Source organism: Trachemys scripta, chromosome 5 (genome assembly GCF_013100865.1).
Source record: "Trachemys scripta elegans isolate TJP31775 chromosome 5, CAS_Tse_1.0, whole genome shotgun sequence".
Classification (NCBI taxonomy): domain Eukaryota; kingdom Metazoa; phylum Chordata; order Testudines; family Emydidae; genus Trachemys; species Trachemys scripta.
This window is the reverse complement of record NC_048302.1, coordinates 53,673,353-53,691,874: the sequence shown is the minus strand read 5'-3', so window position 1 is coordinate 53,691,874 and position 18,522 is coordinate 53,673,353. Positions and strand designations below refer to the sequence as shown.

The 18,522-nt window shown below is 40.7% G+C and overlaps 1 protein-coding gene across 2 annotated transcripts in view; it reads left to right on the top strand.

Moving 5' to 3' along the window:
* Window positions 1-18,522, top strand: part of ZNF827 (zinc finger protein 827) — a 146,665-nt gene that overhangs the window by 92,980 nt on the left and 35,163 nt on the right. For both annotated transcript variants that reach the window (XM_034771923.1, XM_034771922.1), the window contains exon 8: window positions 6,698-6,801. In XM_034771923.1, the coding sequence (XP_034627814.1) occupies window positions 6,698-6,801 (104 nt within the window). The remainder of the gene's footprint in view (window positions 1-6,697; window positions 6,802-18,522) is intronic.

Below are 18,522 nucleotides of genomic sequence, written 5' to 3'. Positions count from 1 at the left end.
ATGAACATTATACATTATGTACACTATATATCCAAAGGGCTATATGAATAGCACTTTTTTGTAAACACTTTGTATGCATTTAAGAGAGTAAACAAAAGAGCACATTGAATTAATAATGACCTTATTCTCTGGGAGTTGGTACTTAGCTTAACTTCAGGACTTTGTATTTTAATTATGCCTTATATTTAAGATAAGCTGGGATCTCAGCATGTCAAATGAATACTTTGCTCTGTGAGCCTAGAAATTCCAAATTCATGTTAGAAGCTAAAATGTATGAGGTATGCAGCGAAGTGTAAATACCTAGAGAGAATTTGCTCACCTCAAAAAGTTTCACTCCTCTGGCCATTTTCACATCTACTTTGAATCCATTATCCATAATGTTCTCATACCTCTGCTCAATTAAATGGAAATAAGTTTGTAGGGTTTAATGGACAGGAACTTTTTACCATTCTTAAGCCAGCCTTGGAGTGTATTAACACAAATATTTGTACAACACTGTGATGGGGTGAACTAGGCCCAAAGGCCTCCTGTTGGAGGCCTCAGGGTTCTGCCACACCCATACCAGGAAAGAAGCAGTGGAGAGGTCCTCCAAGCAGGCTAGAGTGGCTGCAGGCGAAGCAGCCAATCAGGGCCCAGGAGGACTATATGAAAGGAGCTGCACAGCAGTACAGGCAGTCCTCGGACTTACGACACAATTGGTTCCTGAATATTAAGTTGAAAACGTCATAACTCAAATTTTCCATAGGAACAATGTCGGATCGAGCGCTGTAAAGTCGAAACCGACATCATAAAGTCGAAACATGATGACAATTTATAAATGTCATAAGTGCCATTCGTTGTAAGTTTAACGTCGTAAAGTTGAGGACTGCCTGTAGTTATTTGCTGCTTGGAGCAGGAGAAGAAAGGACTGTAGGCCTGGCTGCCTGGAAGAGCAGCAGGGCCCCATACGGTTTGCTAGCAGGGACTGGGGAAGCATTGAGGGAGGTCCTGGCTGGTTGCTAGGGCCTGGGGAGGGCTACAGGAAGCCCTGGGGATACAGCCACATACCAGGGCTGGACTACTTAAAGACCAAAGCCCAGGAAGGGCTAGAGAGAGAGACACCACCAGAGGGGCACTGAAATAGGCACCGGTGGGTAACCGTATACACCGGAAGGGATTTGTGCTGTTTAACATGCAGACAGTGATTCGGCCAGAGCGCTGAGTCACTGAAGACCTGCCTGAGAACCACCGAAAGGGGTCACCAGAACTAAAGAATACAGACACACTCAACCAGAAGGGGGCACTCGCGAGAGGTGGGTTCCAACACCGTTACAAACACCTAACACATTTTAGGCACTACTGTAATGTACATAATAAAAATTTTAAAATGTTGATTAGTCACCACCAAGTAAGGGCTAGTATGACCCAAGTAAAGTGTTCTAGTGCTCCTGATTCTTATCAGTTGAGCTTACAATTAATACTCAAGACTGCACAGTTTACGCATCTTGCATGAAACATCTTTGGCAGCCCTGACGCATGCCATGCATTTAGCTGGGCTGCCGGAATGACCTGTAATTGCTGCTGCTGTTCACCAGGGGCTGCTGTAGTGCCTGCTGAACAGGCAGCTTCTCTGCCTTCCTTTGCTGCTCCCCCTGCTGGATCTGAGCAGGGTAGGAGCAGTCAGGAGGAGGTGGTGACGGCGGCAGCAGCAGCAAGAGCAAGCAGAGGAGGCAGTGGCAGAGACAGAAGTTGAGGGGCCCATTACAGACTCCAGACTTCCCCAGCTTTCCTCCCGTCATCCTCCAGACAAAACCACACAGCTTCCCCTTCACTCATCCACTCTCAGCCTCTGGCTACTCCCTTCCAGTAACATCCCCATACACTTCCACCCATCCTCAGCCAGCTTCCCCCACCATCCAGTCACAACCAATACCCACACTAAGTCCCCGTCAGTTTCTTTCAGATATCTACAAGCACCTTCCCTCAGCCTCCCCATGGCCACCTCTGCCAAAGCATACCCCACTCACCAGCACTTAGCTACTCTTCAGACCTGCAGATGGCCTCCTGCACCCACCCATCCTAAACACCCTAGCATCAAGACAACTTCCAGCACCCACCCATCTACCTAGCACCCCAGACATCCTCAGCACATATGACGGCTGCCATCTTGACCAGTACATTGGGGATTGAACCAGTGGCTTGAAACCAGAGCTTGAAACAAAAGAGCCAGTCTTTATAACTGGAAGCTATAACAGATTCATTCTTTGTGGATAAGGTGAAGGGAGGGCTCACAATATTTACTACCAGTGGATTACTTTCTCTGGACAAAGTATAGCTTGTCCTGGGCATCTGAGGCTCACAGCCCTTTGATTCCTATATGTGCCCCTGCTTGTGTGATGGCCACCATCTTGGCCAGCACCCTGGAGGTTTAACAGGGGACCTACAGAGTTAAAAGCTCTGAGGTTGAGCTAAAGATAGCTGTAACAGACTCACATTGTCTAAGACTACGGCACAGAGGGGAACAGTAATATACACTGTTTAGTGGGCTGCATGTGCACATGCCTCAGCTGTCAAGTTTTGTGCAGCTCCATGCGCTACTTCAGCTACTGCTTAGTGATGACCATAAGCTTATGTTTATGGTTACATGCAAATTATTTGTAAATATTAGGGTTGTCGATTAATCACAGTTAACTAATGTGATTAACTCAAAAATTGATCGATTAAAATTAATTGCAATTAATCGCAGCTCTAATCACACTGTTAAACAATATTTAATAAATTTCAATTGGTATTCTATTTTGGATGTTTTTCTACATTTCCAAATATGGTGATTTCAATTACAACACAGAAAACAGAGTGTACAGTACTCACTTTATTTTTATTACAAATATTTGCACTGTAAAAATGATAAACAAAAGAAATAGTATTTTTCAGTTCACCTCATACAAGTAATGTAGTGCAATGTTTTTATCATGAAAGCGCAACTTACAAATGTAAATATTTTTTTTGGTTACATAACTGCACTCAAAAACAATGTACAGTAACTCCTCGCTTAACATTGTAGTTATGTTCCTGAAAATTGCTACTTTAAGTGAAACGGTGTTAAGCAATTCAATTTCCCCAGAAGAATTAATGTAAATAAGGGGGGTTAGGTTCCAGGGAAATTTTTTCGCGAGATAGACACACACACACCGTGTGTATGAGAGAGAGGGATGCGCATTGCCCCTTTAAGTATGCCAACCGCACTCTAAGTACATTGCCTTTTTAAGTAGATCAACAAGTTGAGACAGCAGCTGCTGCCAGCAAACTCCCTCCGTCCTGAGCCCTGTCGTGTCCCTTCCCCCTGCTCTGTGGAGATGGTATACAGAAGCGGGGGGCAGGAGTGAGGAGAGGGGGACACCCTGACATTAGCACCCTTCTGCCCCTCTCTCCCCCCCCCCGCACAGCAAGCAGGAGGCTCCCGGGAGCAGCTCCAAGGCAGAGGGCAGGAGCAGCACACGGCAGTGGGGTGAGAGACAGCTGAACTGCCGGCAATTGATAATTGATAGCCTGCTGGGCGGCTGCTGCACGGGGAACTTAGGGGAGCTGATAGGGGGCCTGCTGGCCCCCCTGGTTCCAAGCCCCGACCAGCTAGCTCCAACGGGCTGCTCTTTCTGCAAGCAATGGACAAAGCAAGCGGCTGCTAAACACGTTATAAGGGAGCATTGTGCAACTTTAAACAAGCATGTTCTCTAATTGATCAGCAACATAACAACAAAACAACATTAACTGAGATGACGTTAAGTGAGGAGTTACTGTAAAACTGTAGAGCCTACAAGTCCACTCAGTCCTACTTCTTGTTCATCCAATCGCTAAGACAAACAAGTTTGTTTACATTTACAGGAGATAATGCTGCTCGCTTCTTAATTACAATGTCACGTGAAAGTGAGAACAGATGGTTCTCGTGGCACTTTTGTAGCCGGCATTGCAAGGTATTTACATTCCAGATCTGCTAAACATTCGTATGCCCCTTCATGCTTTGGCCACCATTCCAGAGGACATGCTTCCATGCTGATGACGCTTGTTAATAAATAATGCATTAATTAAATTTGTGACTGAATTCCTTGAGGGAGAATTGTATGTCTCCTACTCTGTGTTTTACCCGCATTCTGCCTTATATTTCATGTTATAGCAGTCTCGGATGATGACCCAGCATGTTGTTCATTTTAAGAACACTTTCACTGCAGATTTGTCAAAACACAAAGAAGGTACCAATGTGAGATTTCTAAAGATAGCTACAGCACTTGACCCAAGGTTTATGAATCTGAAGTGCCTTCCAAAATCTGATCAGGATGGGATGTGGAACATGCTTTCAGAAGTCTTAAAAGAGCAACACTCCGATGCGGGAACAACAGCACCCGAACCGCCAAAAAAGAAAATCAACCTTCTGCTGGTGGCATTTGACTCAGATAATGAAAGTGAACATGCGTTGGTCTGCACTGCTTTGGATCGTTATTGAGCAAAACCTGTCATCAGCATAGATTCATGTCCTTTGGAATGGTGGTTGAACCATGAAGGGACATATGAATCTTTACCGCATCTGGCACATAAATACCTTGCAACACCGGCTACCGCAGTGCCATGAGAGTTCCTGTTTTCACTTTCAGGTGACACTGAAGAAGTGGGCCGCATTATCTACTGCAAATGTAAACAACTTGTTTGTCTGAGCAATTGGCTGAACAGAAAGTAGGACTGAGTGGACTCGTAGGCTCTAAAATTTTACATTATTTTATATTTGAATGCAGTTTATTTTTTGTACATAATTCTACACTTGTAAGTTCCATTTTCATGATAAAGAGATTGCACTACTATACTTGTATTAAGTGAACTGAAAAATAATATTTCTTTTATCTTTACAGTGCAAATATTTATAATAAAAATAAATATAAAGTGAGCTCTGTACACTTTGTATTCTGTGTTGTAATTGAATATATTTGAAAATGTGGAAAACATCCAAAAATATTTATATAAATAGTATTCTAGTTATTGTTTAACAGCGCAATTAATAGCAATTAATTTTTTTAATCGCTTGACAGCCTTAGTAAATATAAAAATTAGCTGATTAAATGTGATGTGGAGCAGCTCAAAATTTGGCAGCTATGAGTACTAGATTTCTTTGACTTCTGTCTGGATAATGTCCACGTAGTACAATAAGGAGAGTAGAGAGTGAATGGGGAAAGTAGAGAAAGGTTAACTAGATCAGTTTAACTGTAATTATCAGTGAGCTTCCCAACGGCAAATAACCTTTCACTGTGAATGCAAGCCTCTCACTCAGACCACATCAGTAGAAATCACATTGTCCTCTCTCTATAGGGGAAGATTATGACAGGAGATGTATGTCTGTGTCAGTCTTCAGACTGACAATTATTTTATCCAGACTAGCAGGATTAACTTGCTTGGGCATGCTGCTGGCACATATGCTCTGAGTCTGGACTCCTCGCAGTGTAACACTTCATAAAACCCAATACTTTGTTCCTTGGCCTGAAAAGGTTCCCAGTTCTTTACAGAAGCAATGTGTTTCTTTACAATTTCTATTTAATCAATTTTTTTTAAGATGGCCAAATCAACTCTATGAAAATGTTTAGCTATCCCCAAACTCCCCCTCTCCCAAAGTATGGTGGGTTTGTTCTGTAATAATTACTAATTACTTGTGATGGTAGAATGCAGATGTGGTTAATCCTATTCAGGAAAAAATCACTTCCTCCATCCTGCCTCATGATGCCTTTTAAAATACAGTTGTCCCTATCTATTATACATTCTCAATTTAGCAGATATCAGGTTTAAATGTAATTTTCATTTTGTTCTGGGTGAAATCATATTTAACATGCAAGGGGAAAAGAATGACTTTCCAACAAATAGACTATTCTTTTCTATTTTAATTTTGGTGTAATGTATTGTAGGCAAGTCTTGTTTCTGTTCATGTCTTTAGTTGAATGCAAAACAAAACTGCTCTATGACATATGACAATCAGTATCAAAACTAACTTATTAACTATTACAGTTAATAAAGAAAGTATATTTTCAAAGTCAGATATAAGTCAATTCAAAATAGTGTTTGTATTCTGCAGTCTTTGAGAAGGCATCATTTTGGTCAGTTATAACAATTTTTTCCTGCTCCTACATTTGATTATTTTATAATACTGTCCAGGATAGGGAATTATAAGAGGAAAGCCAACTAAACTTTAGCTAAGTTGCAGAATACCACGTCAAAAGAGAACCAGACAGGGTATTTCATGACTTACTTAGAACTCCATTCCTAATTATCTTAACTGGTTAGATGGTTAAATGCTCTCATTAAGAGATGTAATCAAAACAATCCTGCTCCTTCCTCCCGGCCCACAAAAAAGTTCAGATTGGACAGAAGAGTACAAATTAAAACAAAAAACAAAAAAATCAATTCTTAGTTACTGATACATAGCTTGATGTTGGGTTGTCAGTAAATTATCCTGAAGCATTTTAGAGACACAGTTTTCACTTTAATAGGAAATTTGATGTAGGGGTGCCACTGAAGTAAGATCACTGTACGCAGCATCATATACTGCATCTGTTTCAGTAGGAGTCTTGTACACCAAAAAAACGTAATTGAACATGAATTATAAAAGTATTAGGATCAGGTGTCACACTTACTTCTTTAGCTAGGCAGTGTTTTGTTTACTAAAAGAAATATTTTTCCCCCTCAGCCCTTTCTTTTCTGAAGATACATTTAGACAATCGCCATTCACTTCCAACTCAAAAGATCTCCTGCCCAATGAAACTGCTCTTCATGGAAGGATATCAGCACCAGGTATGGCCTTTTTTCTATTTAATTACTTTTAATTTGTTTAGCATAAAAAGACCTATTTACTAGATATCCTAGATATAGTACTGTCTGTACTATATTTACTCAGTACATTAAACATCTATATCTCCCCTTAATACAACTTAGTTTGCTGTGTAAAAACAAACTCAGCCACCCCAAAAAAGAATATTTTTAAAAAGAAAAAAATAGACTAAGATAAGTTTCTTCATAATTGCCTGAGCACTTATGTTGTTAGTCTTTAAATAACTGTCTCTAAAAAAAACCCCAAAGCCAGAACCCCCAAAGCCAGAACCTAAAAAGGATGTACCTCAATATTATAAATTGAGTGTATTTCTTTTCACATCCTATATTTAAGGGAAGTATAAAGCTGTCTGATAAGAAATAATTATTGCCCTCTGGCTCCCTCATTGGTGGCCAAGCCCACCCTTCCAACTCATAAAATACAGGAAAACTCCCTGTAATTTCCAAATATGCAGTTCACGTGCCTGAACGGCTCAGCTTTCCAATACAATTCTCTTACCCATATCATTCATTTAGGACCCTATCCTGAAAGGTGGTAAGCACCTCCTACAGCGTGCTGAGTGTTGTCACTACCCATTAGGAGATAGGAACTCTCAGCAGCTTTCAAGACGTGCTCAGAACTGCAGAAGACGTAGCCTGTAGAGCCAACACTCTTGTACCATACCAGAAGCATCATCCCTCAGCATGAAATCTTGATTTACATTATCAGAATTATTGCAATGAAATTATGATTATTCTCAAGAGTTGGTGTTTTAACTGAGGTAATTGGAACTATAGTGTATGTTTTTGTATCAGATAAGTTTGAATAGTCAAAAAAAAAGTTGTTATCCAGAGGGTGATTGCTTAGGAATCATTTTTAACTATTTGTTTGTCCCTTATTGTTACCATTTACATGTAGCATATAAGTGCTACTTATTTAGTTATTTATATATAATATATTGGTTAGATAGTGCATATTGTTTACTGGTCATATTGTAAGGAGACTATATGTTGGATCAATATGTAATTTGTATGGATAAGTATGCATAAATACTGGTTTCCTTTTCATTGTTTACTTCATACTTTTGGAACAACTCTTTCTTATGAGATTTTTCATCACTTTTCACAAGAGAATAATAACCCTTTGATAAGTGAGGTTTGGAACCGAAGTGATAAAATAGTTTTACAGTAGCATTGTGGTGGTGATTTAAAAAAAATAAAAATAATAATTATATATAATGTATAATCTCAGAGAGCTGAGAATTCATTCTCTGTTAGTAGAAGGTCCTAGTCCTCCTCTGTTTCTGGTGGAAATTGTCAAATCTACCCTCAGGAACTTCCTTCTAAACAAAACCTGTTTTAAGCAACCACTCAAGAAATGGACAAATTGACCGATTAAATAAGGTATTCTAATGACAGATCAGAATTGTACTCAGTATTTTGGGAATACTTTAGGTTGGTCTCTTAAGATAGGATGTTGCCTAATAAGAGTTGTGTCCAGTACGTCAGAGGTTCTCTACCTTTTTCTCTCTGAGCCCACCCCATGCTACAAAAACTCCAGGATCCACCTGTATCACAACAACTGTTTTTCTGCATATAAAAATCTGGGCCGGCATTAGAGGGTAGCAAGCAGGGCAGTTGCTCAGGGCCCTATGCCACAGGATGCCTTGTAAAGCTAAGTTGCTCAGACTTTGGCTTCATCCACACACGACGGGGCTCAGGCTTGGGCTTTCTGCCCTGGGCCCCATTGAGTCTAACTCCATGCCTGCTTGGTGAACCCCCTGAAACCTGCTTGCAGCCCTCCAGAGGTCCCCGGATCCCCAGTTGAGAACTGCTGCTGTATGTGTTTCAGTGTGTTTTCAAAAAGCTTTGGATAAAGTCCCTCTGAAGATAGATCTAAGAAAGCTTGCTACTATAGAGTGAGGAATAGAGTCATTTCATGGAGTAGAAGATGATCAAGAGATAGGGTACAAGGAGTAAAAATGGCTAATTAGTATGGAAAGAGATGCTCTAGTAAAAAGAAGTACTTACAAACAAGGCTGCCATATATTAATGAGTTGGAAGAGTAACTGGATAATGAAACTTGCTGAGAACACAACATTATTTAGGTTAGTCAAGACTCAGAAGGATTGTGAGGAAATCCAGAAGGATCTAAGAAAACTCGGCAATTAGGCAATGTGAGTGCAGATTAAATCTAATACAGATAAGTAAAATACACATGGAAGGAACTGTTTAAACCATTTATATCCAAGTCTGTGCTGAAGACAGTTTTCTTGAAGGTTGGTCTGAGTCTGTGGAATGAACTCCCACAGACCAACTACAACAGTTAAGGTCCAGGTTGTGTCAGGTGTGAAAACAACCGGACCCTCTCAGATTGGATCAGCTCTCCTCCACCTGCCTGTGGGGGTCAGCGGAGCGACAACTGGGTACCCTGCACCTGCTTGCCGCCACCACCTTGCTATGCTCTATGTATTGTGAAGTGAGTGTGGCAAGGAGTTGCAGCGCCTGTTATTCTGCAGTGCACAGGAGACAGCAGTGCACTGAGGTATAACTTACAAGCACTGCCTATATAGCTTTTTTTAGGGCAGTAATACAATTCCCACTAGCCTAAGGGTATGTCTACACTACCCGCCGGATCGGCGGGCAGTGATCGATCCAGCGGGGATCGATTTATCGTGTCTAGTCTAGATGTGATAAATCGACCCCCGAGCGCTCTCCTATCGACTCCTGTACTCCAGCGCCGCGAGAGGCGCAGGCAGAGTCAACCAGGGAGCGGCCGCAGTTGACTCACTGCAGTGAAGACACCACAGTAAGTCAATCTAAGTATGCTGACTTCAGCTATGTTATTCACGTAGCTGAAGTTGTGTAACTTAGATCGTCCTCCTCTTCCCCCCCCCAGTGTAGACCAGGGCTAAGTTTCTTGACCTGGGCTGGGATGCTCACTCTAAAATGCTGTGTAGACATACCCTTAGTTGGCAGAAGCAGGGTCCACGTGGATACTTAGTTGCGGCAGGCTAACGTGGGGTAGGTTTACACCCAAGCTTTCCACAAACTAAATGTTCATGTGGGCAAGCCCTGCGAATTAATAGTGAAATGAATTAACATCAGAGAAGAAAGACCAGCAGCCACATCACATGAAAGAAAATATGTGATTGGCTGGGCAACCAAGGAAATAAGACTGAAATTGCAATAGCTCTCTGAACTGCAACCCAGTCAACATGCTAATAATTTGTGATGAGTCATTATTTTGAGCGGGAAATGTAGTATCCTTTAGAAGTAATACCTAAACTAAATAGTCTTTGAGAAGGCCCCAAACCAAAGGTTCTTGAGCAAAATATGCAGTCATGGGATAAGAGGGAAGGTCCTCTTATGAATTAGTAACTGGTTAAAAAATAGGAAACAAAGGGTATGAATAAATGGTCATTTTTCACAATGGAAAGAGGTAAAAAGTGGGGTCCCTCAAGGATCTTTACTGGGACCTGTGCTGTTCAACATATTCATAAATTATCTGGAAAGGGGAGTGAATAGTGAGATGGCAAAATTTGTGGCATACAAAATTACTCAAGATAGTTAAGTCCAAAGCTGACTGCAAAAAATTACAAAGGGATCTCTCAATACTGGGTGATTGGGCAACAAAATGGAGATAAAATTCAATGTTGATAAGTGCAAAGTAATGCTCAGTGGGAAAAATAATCCCAACTATACATATAAAATGATTGGGTCTAAATTAGCTGTTACCACTCAAGAAAGAGATCTTGGAGTCATCATGGATAGTTCTCTGAAAACATGTACTCAGCATGCAGCAGACGTCAAAAAAGCTAACTGTGTTGGGAACCATTAGGAAAGAGACAGATAATAAGACAGAAAATATTATAATGTCAATATACAAATCCGTGGTACATGCACACCTTGAATACACCATCTCAAAAAAGATATATTAAAGTTGGAAAAGGTACAGAGAAGGTCAACAAAAATTATTAGTATGGCATGGAACAAATTCTATATAAAGAAAGATTAAAAAGACTGGTACTGTTCAGCTCAGAGAAAAGATGACTAAAGGGGGATATGATGGAGGTCTATAAAATTATGAATGGTGTGGGGAAAGTGAATAGGGAAGTGTTATTTACCCCATCACATACCACAAGGGGTCACCCAATGAAACTAATAGTCACCATGTTTAAAACAAACATAAGGAAATATTTCTCTACCCAACATACAGTCAACCCATGGAACTTGTTGCCAGGGGGTGTTGTGAAGACCAAACATTATAACTGGGTTAAAAAAAGAATTAGATGAGTTCATGGAGAATAGATCCATCAGTGCCTATTAGCCAGGATGGTCAGGGATGCAACCTCCTGTTCTGTGCATCCAGAAGCCAGGACTGAACAACGGGGGATGGATTACTTGATAATTGCCCCTGTTCTGTTCATTCCTGTGACACATCTGACACTGGCCACTGTTGGAAGACAGGATACTGGCTGAGGTGGATGATTGGTTTGATCCAGTATGGCTATTCTTATATTCTAATATTTGATACATTTACAGGACTTTTTTTCTTCTCCTTTTCCCTTTGTTTATTGAACATTCTGATGTAATTTCCCATCTCTTCCTGTGGTGTTGGTATCAGCCAAATAAAATCATTTTTGGTAAAGAAAATAATGACCTGTCATCCGCAACTGTTCTGTGTACATTGAGAACTTTATTGTTAAGAGCTATCAATCCAATATCACACACAGTTTTCACAAAAATTAGTACTAGTCACACACAAAATAAATTTTAAGAAAACCAAAAAACCACTCTATGTGTTGCATAGAATCACTGTAGAGAGACTCCACTTTTCACATTGCAATTCATTGAACCTATCTGAGAGAGAATCTCATTTTATTTAACAATAAACAGAGAATTGTAAACAGATTCCACTGTACTTGATTTGGAAATGAGAAGAGTAATAGGTGGGAGGAGGATGAAACTCAGTTCTCAATTAAACTCTTCTATGTCACTGAGTCTTGATATTTATATAACTGTGAAAGATGCAGACATTCATAGATTCCAGGATCAGAAAGGACCATTGTGATAATTTATAACACAAGCCTCTGAACTTCCCTAAATTATTCATAGAGTATATCATTTAGAAATACGTCCAATTTTGATTTTAAAATGGTCCATGATGGAGACTCCACTACAACTCTTGGTAAATTATTCCAGTAGTTAATTGTTCTCGGTGACCAAAAAAAAAAAAAAAAAAAAAGTTTGCTTTATTTCCAGCCTGAATTTGTCTAGCTTCAACTTCCAGTAATTGGATAGTGTTTTACATTTCTCTGCTAGATTAAAGAACCCACTATTAAATATTTGTTCCCCATGAAGATACTTAGACTGTAAGCAAGTCATGTCTTTGTTTGTAAGCAAGTCATGCCACTTCCTCTTTGTTAAACTAAATAAAATGAGCTCTTTGAGTCTGTCACTGTAAAGCATATTTTCTAACCCTTTAAACATTCTTGTGGCTCTTCTGTGAACCCTCTCCAATGTATCAACATTCTTCTTGAATTATGGGCACTAGAACTGAACAGAGGATTCTAGCAGAGGTCGCACGAGTGCCAAATACAGAGGTAAAATAATCTCTCTACTAGTCTCAAGATTCCCTTGTTTATGCATCATTTGGCCACAGCATTATATTGGGAGTTCATGTTTCAGTGATTATCTACCGCAATCCACAAATCTTTTACAGAGTCACTGCTTCCCCCAAAACAGAGCCCCCATTCTGTAAGTATGGCCTATGTTCTTTTTTCCTAGATATGTACATTTACATTTAGCTGTATTAAAACACATATTGTTTATTTGGGCCCTGTTTACCAAGTAATCCAGATTTCCCTGAACCATTATCGCTCCGTCCTCTTCATTATTTACCACTCCCCCAATTTTTGTGTCATTTGCAGATTTTATCAGTGATGATTTTATTTATTTTAAATAGCACAGGGCCAAGACCAGATTCCTTTGGGACCCCACTAGAAACATATCCATTTGATGACGATTCACCATTGCAATTACATTTTGAGACCCATCAGTTAGCTAGATTTTAATCCATGTAATGTGTGTGCTGTGTTAATTTTATTTTTCTAGTTTTTTAATCAAAATGTCATGTGGTACAAAGTCAGATGCCATGCAGAAGTCTAGTAACACTAACGCCTTTATCAACCAAACTTGTAATCTCAGCCAAAAAACAAACAAACAAAAAAATCAAGTTAGCTTGACAGGAACTATTTTCCATAAACTCATGTTGATATGCATTAATTACATTGTTCTCCTTTAGCTGTTTATTAATTGAGTCATTGAGCCTCTTATCAGCCTCTTCATTATCTTGCCTGGGATTGATGTCAGGTTGACAGGCATATAATTACCCAGGTCATCTCATTTACCCATTTTGAAAATTGGCACAACATTAGCTTTCTTTCAGTCTTCTGGAACTTCCCCAGTGCTCCAAGACTTATTAAAAATCAACATTAACGGTCCAGCAAGCTCCTCAGCCAGTTCTTTTAAAACTATTGTTTGGAGCTGCTGATGTAAAAATGTCTAGCTTTAGCAGCTTCTGTTTAACATCCTCCAGAGACACTAGTGAAATGGAAAGAGCTTTATCACCATATGAGGAGACTGTCGTATTTTCCCCCCCAATATAGAACAGAAAAATGTATTGAACACTTCTGCCTTTTCTGCAATATTATTGATAATTTTACCATTTCCATTGAGTATTGGACCAATAACATTGTCAGGATTCTTTCTGTTCTTAAAGTATTTTAAAAACTCCTCACTGTCCTCAATTCTGCTGGCCACACATTTTTTCCGTGGGTCTTTTTGCTTTCCTTGTCAGTTTTCTACAATTACCAACTTTCAGTTTATGTTCATTACTATCAATTTCCCCTTCCTTCCATTTGGTAAATATTATTTTTCTATTTTGTATAGCTGCCTTCACTTAGTTTTTTAACCCATATGGCCTTCTTCCTTGATTGTGGCTTTTGGGGTATCTAGTAAGGTGTTCTTCAATGATTCCCAATTATCATTCACATTTTTCTGATTAAATTTTTCCTCCCAGCTGATTTGGCTCCTAATTGTTTTCACTTTTGTGAAATTGGTACTATTAAAGCACCAGGTGTGGGTGTGTGTATATATGTGTGCATGGGTGTGTGTATATTCAGCTTGTACATTATAAATGTGATCAAGTCATGATCAGGGCCTCTGAGAGCTGGTTCGGGCCCCGGTGAAAAAATTTTTTCAGGCCCTCCAGCAAGGGCGGACCAGCTAAACAGGGCCGACGAGATGTGGGGGAAGCCGGGCCCCAGGCCACCTTCCGGACTGCCGGGCCCTGGTAATTTGTACCAGCTTTCCCCCCCGCCCCTCCTCGTTGGCCCTGGTCATGATCACGTGTACCTAATCTACCATTAATTTTCAGTTCTGTGATAGGTTCCTCTCTGTTAAGACACAGTCTAATAAAGAATTCCCCTGTGTTGATTGCTACACTTAGAGTTAGGAAATTGCATCTATGGCCTTTAGAAATTCCAAGGATGTTTTAGTATTGGTAAACCTCCATATGGCACTTGATTCCACCAATTTTTCCCCCCTACACCTTATAGTTAAGTGCGTAAAGATGCTGTTATCCTTTTCCCTAGCATGATATGGTGATCTGTAACAGACACCAACTAATACCCCATCTTGCGTCTTATTGGTTAGGACATTGATCCATAAGCATTCAAGATCATTTTCTTCTGAGTTTGGAACAGGTAATGCCATTTTTGACAGAGTTCTATTCCCTTTCCCCTTTTGCCCACTCGATCCTTCCTAAATAGGTTATAACCATTGATTTTAACATTCCAGTAGTGTGAACTGTCCCACCACATTTCAGTAATATCAACTCGGTTGAATTTATTCTCATAAATGAGCTATTCCAATTCCTCTGGCATCTGAAGAAGTGAGGTTCTTACCTACGAAAGCTTATGCTCCCAATACTTCTGTTAGTCTTAAAGGTGCCACAGGACCCTCTGTTGCTTTTTACAGATTCAGACTAACACGGCTACCCCTCTGATACTTGACTCCAATTCCTCTGTTTGTTCCCCAGACTCCTAGCATTAGTGTACAGGCAATTCAAGATTTTTTTTCTCTTCGTGTCCTTTGGTTCCTTGATTAATTTTGTTTTCAAAATCTCAGTTTTGTGTGGAGTGTTCAGATCTTTCCTCTTTTTTACCTTACCCTTTGCTATTAGTTTAACACCTTTTGACTACTTCTAGACAGCCTGTCTCTGAGGAGTTTGGTTCCCCTTCTTCTGAGGTGGAGGCCAAACAAACTATCCAAGCCTGTAGTGGGTTAGCAGTGGCTCCTCCCCCTCTTCACTATGTCTCTGGGGCGCTGCTTCCTATCAGTGATTAGAGCTCCGGCCCTGAGGCAGAACAGCACAATCCAGCAGTCTTAAGGAGCCCAGGCCCTCAGGCAGATCAGGGGAAGTAAACAGTCTTCGGTCTCAGGTCCCTAGGCAGGACAGAGTCAGCAAGTAGTTTTAAGACTCAGGCCCTCAGTCAGGGCAGAGAACCAACAGTAATAAATAAATGGAGCTATCCCATCTCCTAGAACTAGAAGGGACCTTGAAAGGTCATCGACTCCAGCCCCCTGCCTTCACTAGCAGGACCAAGTACTGATTTTGCCCCAGATCCCTAAGTGGCCCCCTCAAGGATTGAACTCACAACCCTGGGTTTAGCAGGCCAATGCTCAAACCACTGAGCTATCCCTCCCCCCCTGAGGTATAGAGGGCCAGGGGTCTCTGACCCTTTTATGCAGGGCAGAGCAGTAGGCAGTCTATCATCTGACATCGTGGCTCAGGTAGAGAGCAGACAAACGCAGGCCCCTTGGCCTAAGGTGAGGAGGCTGCCATCCCAGGGGTGGGGTTGGTAGCAGGAGGTTGGGATGTGGGCCCACCCTACTCTACCGGGTCCCAGCTCAGGGCCATAACAGTGGTGGAAGGTTCCATCACTGGGTCAGTGGGGATCCTACCATAACACAGCCTACCTACGGTCAGCTGTCCCTGGGCTACTTCCGACTCTTCCACCGTAATGTACCTGTGGCTTGGGGTCGTCCCTTCAGGGTACACGGCAAGCGGCAGTCCTGGCAGCTCTTCACCCTCACTGGGTCAGTCTCCTCTAGGAGCAGGGCATGGCACAGTGCAGGTTCACTCCAGGGATCTGCAGCGGCCTGGAGATGTCTGCTCCCTTCTCTGACTTAGACTCAACTGAGTTAGAGGCTCTGCCTTTTATATTTCCTGTCCCGGCTCTTAGCTTCCAGCGGGAGGGGCGAGCTCGGCCTGACTCTGCCCAGCAGGGATCAGAGAGTGGTCCCTCCCCTTCTGGCTCAGTGAGAGGCCATTCCACCTCACTACAAGCCCCCTCTCCTCACAGAAGGTGGACCAATGTTCCACAAAACCAAACCCCTTTACGCTACACCACTTATCTAGCCAGTGGTTCACTTCCTTCATTCACGAGTGGAACAGGACAAGATCTCAGAGAAGAGCACTTGGACGTGAAACAATTCAGAAATTATAACTTTTAAAAAAAATCACTGATTTGCCTAACAAGTTACGAAGAAGATATGAAGTTATTCAGAATGAGCAAATGGGAAGAAGAGGACATCTCTGTCTCATACCTTTTGAGATTGACTTCCATTGAAAAGAAGTATAGTGTAGTTCTGTATGGAACTGTATTCCTAGGTCTTTCTCTAGATGGATTAAAATGTTAATCTTCTGTTGGCTTTCTTGACCCTTAGCCAATTTTTAATCTATTTTAATAGTTCTCCACTACCTTGCTGTCTCATTCTGTAAATCAAATTGCTCTTTTTAAATACAGATAAGTGATTTCCACAGTTTCAGCTTTTCCAATCAGTTCAGCAATATAGTCAAAATTCAACTACGGTTTTTGAGGCACAGTCTTTATCTATGAGTAGTTCTGAAATATACATTATTTTATTACTATTTTATCACCCATTTCTAGTTCAATTAAATATGCATTATTTTATCATCCATACATCACAGTTGAAGTCTAGTGACCTACATCTTCCCTCATCCATTCTTAAATATTGGGACCCCCTTGTTTATTGCCCCCACCCTTTTTGGAAATACTTGTGAGGTGGAAACCATGGTGTTGAATATGGTATAAATACCTAGCTAGATTAGATAAATTGCATCCCAAAATTCAAAAAAAAAAAAAAAATCTATCTCAGCTTTTTCCAGTAATTCTAATTACTTGAGTTTTGGTCATTTGTGCCATGGCTAAATTTGCCCTAAACTATCAAATAAATAAATAAATTAAATAATGAATTCCCAACTCATTCCTGGAAAATGTATCTGTCTCACCGTCAGTAACCTTCTACACTTGTTCTCTAATGGCCTTTGTCTCCTTATTGACCTTACTTCCTCTATATTAGTGTCCATTGGTCCTACATTTAATCAATTTAAATTTTTCTGTTTTTACCAGTATTGAAACTATATTTGTTTTTTAGTTAAAAATCAAATCATATTCTGGAGGAATTTGGATTCTGATAGTTCCATCCATTTGTCCTTATGTCAATTATAACTCTATTCAAATCGGACAACTTGACATATGAAGTCAATGGATTTACCCCAGATTTACACTGGTGCAACTATGATCAATTGTAACACCTTAGAGATTAACAAATTTATTAGAGCATAAGCTTTCGTGGGCTACTGCCCACTTCTTCGGATGCAGTAGCCCACGAAAGCTTATGCTCTAATAAATTTGTTAATCTCTAAGGTGCCACAAGTACTCCTGTTCTTTTTGCGGATACAGACTAACGCGGCTGCTACTCTGAAACCTATGATAAATTGTGTAACAAAGACACTTATACAAGTACAAGACCATTAATTAAACTGTGCAGTTATCTGATCGAATCTGTGATGGAGTCACATTTTTCATAATATATACCCTTCTTTTCTCTCTCGCCATTCCTCCTGGATTGCTTACTTTTTTCCTGCAGCTATAGTTCAAAAATCTCACAGCTTTAGCACTATATCTTTAATGTGATAAGTAAACCATTCAGACTGCGTAGGTTTCATGTTCTTCAAAATGGAGTACCTCACAGTGTAAATCTCTTCCTTTTAAAACTATTTTTCAAGCCAGCCATTAAATTTTTAGGGATCAGCACTCGAAGAAGAACTGAATGGATTACTTGACATCAGGGGTGTGGCAGAGCTGAAACTGTAACTGAAAAAAATAGTCATGAATGAGGTGACCATCAGCTCCAGTAATGGGACAAGATAGAAACTTTGCTTTATATACCTCAATTCATATGTTAATTTACTTCCTCCAAACCCACTCCCACCATAAAAAATGCCACTCCATCACAGACTCATTAAGGAAGTATAGAAACTGCTCCCACAATCCAGTCAGGGACACAACCTTTCTAGTGCAATGGTCAGAACCATTGATGTATGCGTTCTGTCCCATCCCTCTCCTGCCTCAGATCCTCTGAGCAATCAAGTGGGACAAGGCAACAATGATCTTAATAGCACCATGGTGGCTGCAACAGTTCTGATTCGCCATGGCTCTGCAGCTGACCTCCTTCCTGTGCATTCACCTACAGCCATTTCTGGACCTGCTGTCAAAGAATGGAGACAAAACCAACCATCCCCACCTGGCAGCCTGGTTTTTGCCGGGGCAA